This window comes from Anneissia japonica, unplaced genomic scaffold (assembly GCF_011630105.1).
Source record: "Anneissia japonica isolate Jap-2015-1 unplaced genomic scaffold, ASM1163010v1 scaffold287761_len698747_cov189, whole genome shotgun sequence".
NCBI classification, from domain to species: Eukaryota; Metazoa; Echinodermata; class Crinoidea; order Comatulida; family Comatulidae; genus Anneissia; species Anneissia japonica.
The window spans coordinates 260,866-268,412 of NW_022715691.1; the positions used below are offsets into that span (position 1 = coordinate 260,866).

At 32.9% G+C, this 7,547-nt stretch overlaps 1 protein-coding gene across 1 annotated transcript in view; it reads left to right on the forward strand.

The window, feature by feature from the left end:
• Window positions 1–7,547, forward strand: part of LOC117109306 (protein unc-80 homolog) — a gene marked incomplete at its 5' end in the record, with an annotated part of 64,617 nt that overhangs the window by 5,881 nt on the left and 51,189 nt on the right. Inside the window, 5 exons of the mRNA XM_033251579.1 lie at window positions 1,291–1,370; window positions 2,183–2,285; window positions 3,005–3,189; window positions 4,168–4,389; window positions 4,902–5,037. Of these exons, the coding sequence (XP_033107470.1) occupies window positions 1,291–1,370; window positions 2,183–2,285; window positions 3,005–3,189; window positions 4,168–4,389; window positions 4,902–5,037 (726 nt within the window). The remainder of the gene's footprint in view (window positions 1–1,290; window positions 1,371–2,182; window positions 2,286–3,004; window positions 3,190–4,167; window positions 4,390–4,901; window positions 5,038–7,547) is intronic.

Sequence of the window (7,547 nt, forward strand, 5' to 3'; positions counted from 1 at the left end):
GTAGAGATACAAAAATGATAAGCAACAGCTAAAAAGTAAACGTAAGTCAACGGCCAGAAATAGAACCAGAGCTTTCGGACAACACTAGTCCTTCCTCAGTGACGAGGGAGTCAGGGTTGAAAAAGCCAGATAGTATAAAGTGAGAATTACATGCAAGCATGATTTGAAACAATAGGCTAGGTGAGATTAGAATAAACAGCCTAAACAAGTAGACAAGCCAAAAGGCCAAAACTAAACTTTATATATAATATATATTATAAATAATAAGTTAAAGTTTTTAACAATATACCTTTATAGCAAGTATAATATATACTCCCAAATATTGAAATACATGCTATCATGTTTTATATACTTCATAGTGTTTTTGTGGTTTTGTTTATTTGCTGTAGATCCTCTTATAATCAAAGAGCTGCATTGTTTTCAATTATTTAAACATGATAATTTTAATAATTATTTAAACACACATTGATGAATTTAGAGTTTGATAGTTACTTTATATTTAAAAGTGATTATTATCATATTATCTTAGTTGTATCTTACACAGTAGAACTGCTACTTTTGGACATCCCTATTTAAAGTACACCCATATGTTCTTTTTTTGTTGGACTCCTTTCAGCCAGATTTACCTTGTAAAAATCTAGTGAGAAAGACTGTGTAACATTCTCTTTTAATTATCCAAGTGGCAGAGTAAGTTTGCCCAAGCAAATCCCGCCAGAAGAAGAACCACGAGCCTGTTTTCCATAAGCAAAAGTACATGATCGAAGTCTCCAAAAGTTTTTAGTTAGGGCCTTGGTAAATCCAAGTGTGATTAGAAATGAAAATTTAGCCAAGGTGAAGTTTCACTTCATCGTGGTCAAAATTAATCCAATATGAACAGGACTTTAGTTTATAGAGTCACAGTCCATTCTTTAAAGCCTGCACACGCTGCTGATGTAATTCCATAGAGAACGCGATGCGATGAGGGGCGCGTTGACGGCATCGCTTCGTCAGCTGTTCAAAGAGCCTGTATGACCTTTTTACGTCCGTCTTACCACACAGTGTATGCCAGGCTTAATTTTCATGTGTACTTTGCTGTTGTATGAGAAAGACATAAAAAGGAATAGAAGAATATATATATTTACATTGTAGTTTAAAATACAAGATTTCATATTTCTCTATGTTTAAATGGTAAATTATTGGTTTATATATTTTTGTATTTTATTATATTCATATGTATATATATAATTCATGATTTTATAAATTCTTTCACACTTTAAGACCAATTATTTTACTAATTATGTGACTTCTCAGCTCAAGTGGTAACAACATGGAAGAAGAGAACGCATCTAAGTACAGAAGATCATGATGGCTTGGAGGAGAGAAGCAGAAAGGTATGAATTGACTCGCAGTAATTATCAACGCTAATGAGAATTTGCATCCAGCACCCTCTGACCTATTAATTGAGAGCCTGAGAGTTGTGCCAACAGCTTTCAAATTGATAGACATTGATTGTTAATTTGAACGCACAATGTGTTAGCTTATTATATCATGGTCAAGAATATACTCTTTAGTGTACTTATGTGCCACGTGTTTAAGCAGTGGCTTTATTGATGTGTAGCACATATTGTGTTGTAAAAATCAGGCAATTAACCTTCCCTTGCAAATTATAATTGACAATCTTCAGTGATTTCTGAGCTTATCCTTGTTTCGTCAGTCACATGGTCTAGTAGGCATGGCTTGATATGTAAGATATATTTTTAATATCTTAATTATTTTATATATTGTCACAAAAAATCCAACAGACATATATGCATTTGTAAACACAATTTAAAGAAATGTTCCCCTTCAATTTATGTATGTTAATTAAGACCCATCTTATAGTCTTTCCATATACCCTTAAAAATTTTGCCAACAAATTTGGATGTTCGTAGTGTATAGTATAGTATATAGAATAATATTTATTATTATCCATTTAATAAAACAAAGAATCAACTTGCATTTAAATGTAAATTAATGAAAACTGATTCTGTCCCGCCCACCAATATTTACATTTACCTACTGATTCTACCAAAACAGTAACCAAATAAAATTACTGTAATAGAAATTGAGAATGCTGAAACTCGTTGATAGCGTGTGAATGAAATGTCATTAATAAGGCATATAACTTTTAACATTCACATGTTGGTTATTTTTGTCTTTACAGGAGGGGTCAAAGTTTGAATTCAACAAGAACAAAAAAGATGAACATCCATTTTTCCATAAATTTCGCAAAAACAAGAAAAAGGATGATGGCAAAGGAGAAGATGGTGAGCTTTATGATTAAAGGCCTGTTTATACTTTCAATGATAACGATAACGATAAAAAGCTAAAAAGCAATTGTTCATAAAGAAAGTAAAAGAAATATTTGAAGTTTTTACACTAGGACGATTCGATAAACGTTTTATCGTGTATGCAATAATAAAATAGTTTGACAGATCAATTCAAATGACGTCAGCATCGAAAAATGATAAAATTGTTACTAATGATTTTATCGTAGTTTGTTATCGTATACACGATAAATCGTTACCGAATCATCCTAGTGTAAAACTTCTGTTATTTCTTTTATTTTCCACATGAACAATTGCTTTTTAGCTTTTTATTGTTATCGTTATCGTTGCATGTATAAACAAGCCTCAATATGTATTTTGTTGGATCTTATCTCATTGAATATAAAGAGACAGGGGTTGGAAGGGAGGTGGGGAAGAGAGGGACAGGGATAAGGAAAGGAAGTATAAGGATTGGGAGGGGTTAGGTTGTAGAGACAGTTTAGATAAAGATGGTGATTGGAGAAACAGTTTTTTTTTTTTGGAATGGACATGGCATTGGGATGGGTGGATTTAAAGAGACAGTTGTAGTTTAGGTTTAAAGGGACAGTGATAGAAGGGATAATTCTATGGAAAATAGCAAGAAATAGTAATCTCTCTTCACTCTGCATCTAATAATTTTATGTTAAATAATAATCATTTAAAATTGACCTCTGCACTAGGTTGTGATACACCAAAATCTGTAGATGAGAACTCGGATCCAGGGGATACTACTGTAGAAAAAGAACGCAAGCCTGTTGACAAGACTGTGATAACTTCTGGAATGAAGAGGCTAGCTTTCCTAATGGGTTGTTGCTACCCAGGATCAGTACCCGACCCAGAATTCCTTGCTGCCGCTCTTGATCTGGTGAAGCATAATTGATTATTATTAAATAACGATTAATAATGATGTTCAGTTATGTGTCATTTCCAATACCCCAAACATGTACAGTGTGGAATCTTCCCCACTGAATGGGGCGGTAGGGGGTGGGGGGTATTCCAAGTAAAAAGTAGGTTTTAGTGTCATGTACATCAGTGTATTTCAGCAAATAAACCAAGCACAAGTTATGAAATTTATGATGTTGCATACAATTTTGCTTTTAAAGACATCATCAGGCCCTGTTTTGATGTTACTGAATTTTATATTTCATGTTTCTAGTGTTTCATGTTTCTAGTGTTTCATGTTTTCATGTTACTGTATGTTTTTATTGTTTGCGCCAGGAATAAATAGAATAAAATAAATTAAATTCAATGTATAATCAAAAAGAGAAAAATAAAAAAGACAATGAAATGTAATGATATAGAGTGATGTTAAACAACATATGTTATAATTAAAGATCAATTAAAAAAAAATGAGAACTCAAAATATACAGCATAGAATTTGTATGATTTGAACACCTAGTTTTAACACTGAGACGTGGAACCACAACCTTTGTAAAGGCACTTTCACAAAGTTTAATCACTATTGTGTGAATAATGTAATTTATTATAGGCCCCTATTTATAATTTTATGTAATTTAATTGAAGTAAAAGAATTAAGCACTTTCACAAAGTTTAATCACTATTGTGTGAATAATGTAATTTATTATAGGCCCCTATTTATAATTTTATGTAATTTAATTGAAGTAAAAGAATTAAATTAAAGAAAAAAAAAGAATTAAATTAAAAAAAAATGCATAATATGCAGCATAGAATTTACAAGATTTAAACAACCAGTTTTATCATTTAGACATGGAACCACAACCTAATCACTCCCACAAAATTTTAAACACCATTATATGAATAATGCAATTTATTCATGTAATTGAATTAAAGGAAAATATTAACAGTTTATTACTATTTTTAGAATGCCCCTGTAGTCGCCCGAGCTGCCTTATTTCTAGAGTGCTGTCGCTTTGTCCATGCATGCAACAAAGGCGAGTGGCCAGAGTGGGTGAAGGGTGTCAAAGTGAGCCGGCCCAGGGCTCAGAGCTGTGCCTTCACTGGTCGGTCGCTCGGTGGATCTAGGCGCACTGCTGCGAGTACAGTACAGAGAACAACAGCCAAGATGTTTTACTTGTGGGGTGAGGTAAGTCTAGAGTGGGGGTTTATGTCCGTTTTGTATGTCCTGTGTTTTGGCCCTTTTCACACAGGTGTTGGGCTGCCTATAAGGGCTATTGAGAGGCAATCTTTTTTATTCAAATCTTGCATCTTATACCTTGGAGTTGGAGTTTTTGTTTTCACTTGTATTTTAAGTGCATCGTAAGTCTCCAAGATAGGGAGCTTTCGATTTGTTCGATGACGCGATGCTAGAAGGTAATCACTCATGCATGACCGCCCTACCGGCCGTCCTATGTTCTATGCATACGTAGATTTGGCCAAATTGCGTCCTAGAATTCATGCTACAAGGAGACGTTCTTGAATGCGCATATGACTTTTAGTGACATCATCATGCGTCTCCCTACTATACACTCTATACTGTAAGTCGACCAATTATTATTATATGTATAATTTCAAATCTTTACTGTATTAAAATAAGTGAATGAGATAAAATAAATTAGCAGATGTCGTATATTTATGACTTAATTTTACTTGTGATAGGCAATTGGCTCCAGACTTGAGGAGATTGAGCGGAAGGAGAGTGGGGCGGTGATTGGTGTCGTCGGAAGGATACGCATTGAATCGGAACAAAAGAAACTAAGGAAAGATGACGATGATGAGGATTTTCTTGATGAAGGTAAAAGCCAGTTTTTGATTGGCTAATTTTTTTCCTTTCTGTGAATTAGGCAAGTGGTCGACCAATGAAATTAATTATTACAGTATATATGAGACATTTAGTATGTAGATAATAAAAATCAATAATTAGAATAATAGCAGAATGGATGTTGATGCTTGTTGTTGACACATAATATATGACTATCATTGTCAAAATTAGTTTCCTGATGAAGCTGTCCACAATACAGTGAATCCTATGAATAGCAAATTACACTCTTTGAATGATATTTCTGATAATAATTTTAATTTTTTTTTTTCATTTATAAATAATAAGAAAAAAATCAATATTGATATTGCATTCATTTGTACAGACTGATGATTGTGGAATTATTATAATTTATTTTCATGTGTTACTAGAAATTGCATATTGCACTCTTAAAATATATCTCCTTTAAGTCTTAATAATTAGACTAATTTGAATATTGGATTATTTAAACACAATTTACTTAATTTAATGTAGTAGTAGTATTATAATAGTTGTGGAGATTTGGATGAGAATAAGTGGGATTTTTAATCACTGTCATTAAATTAAAGTCTCCAAGTGAAAGTCACACTGGTCATTGGATACAGAATCAATTACACACAAATGACCAACACAAGTCATGCATATAATTTAGTGCTGACCAAATTGCCTAAAGGACATCTCCATTGATTCAAATCTATGAACTTTCAGTTGAAAGTCCACCACCTTACTGCTGAACCACAAAAAAAAAAAATTAGATTACATTTTTAAATTAATTAATTTAATTAATTGTCTTTTCTATTTAATTAATTTAAACAAATAATTTTTGTTGGCTAAAGCCCTATCCAGACTATCAAATTTCATTTGACCAAAACTATTGTGTCCAAATGTAGTCATGATGTGCCTAGATATGGTCGTGATGTGCCTATATATGGTCATGATGTGCCTATATATGGTCATGATGTACTTATATATGGTCATGATGTGCCTATATATGGTCATGGTGTGCCTATATATGGTCATGGTGTGCCTATATATGGTCATGGTGTGCCTATATATGGTCATGATGTGATGTCGGCATGACCATGTTTAGGCATGTCACATGCTTTTGTCAAAAACATTTGATAGTCTTTAAAGGGCATTAAATAATAATATTAATTGGACAATGATAGTTGGCATTACAAAGTAGTTTGCCTGGATACATATGGGTAATAGCTTGAACCAAACCTTTCCCTATCCTTTATATGATTTATAGACATAAAATTAATATAAATTAAAAACATTGTACACTTTTCTCATTTTTAAGGTAATATAGAAAATATTAGAGGATATTTTTGAGTAACTTAACATAAGGAATATCTGAGACAAAGAGATTATGTATGTTAGAACAAAGTGATATTTAAAACTACATTACTTTTAATCATGTGTTTTGGAGTGAAATAAAGTAATAATGGAAAATTGTATTTTACTATATTTTATATATTGTATGTTCAAGACATCCTGTAATGGGCAATTCCGCTGTTGGATGTAATTGAAATAAAATAAAAAATAAAATAAAAATAAAAGTTGTTTCGACACTTTGTGTATGTAACATAGGTGATGCATCCAGCAAAGCTGAACATTTCGGACCATTGACCTTTGACCCTAAAACTTAATGAGGCTTGTAGCATTTTTAGCCAGATTTAACAGAGGACCCTTTGGTTGAAAGTTAATAATGATAAGGACGGTAATAATATTAATACTAGAAATTGCAAATTGCAAGTGAAGTGCTGCGAAGTACAACTGCATATAAATGTTCTTCGAACAAAATTATTTATGTGAGTCAAGTGAAAATAATGAATAATAAAAATATAACAAATAATATGAAACACGACCCATTGTCTATATTAGAACACTTCTCATTGAGTAACAAAGTCGTAATTTTTCATTTTTGTTAAAAAATGTTTATAGTGGTGAATTATGGTTTAGGTTTTTTTTTAATAAAGTTTCAAAAATTTCTATGTATGTGGAAAATGTAGTTGATTACCAAAGGTTACAATTTTTATTTTGAAGACTGTATGGTCTAGGAAGTGTACATTTTTTTATGGTTTCCAAGGGCGGGTTTTCTAGGGGCGAGTTGACTGCCAAAAAGTGTTGCCAAAGTGCGAGCCAACGTGTTACTTGAAGTGCGAGACATCAGAAGTAGTGTGAGCCAGCGAGCCATGACGTCACGACAATAGATACGAGACGTTAACGAGTTGCGCGAGGTATCGGCTGAGTACAATTCAAAAAACAACTATAGGTCTAATAATGAATTATTGTGTTGTTAAACAGACAATGTTAGCTATCAAGGAACGACGTTGTTTTTCATTGGGACCTTCGTCCCTTCAAGGCTAGGCCTATACCATCCTAGCTAGTCTAGGCCTACAGTAGGATAAGGCTAGCGCGACATGCGGACGTTGGTACGTGTAGGTTAGTCTACAAACGTCGCCTAAATTAATTGATTTTACCCGGCAGAACGAAAGAAGAAA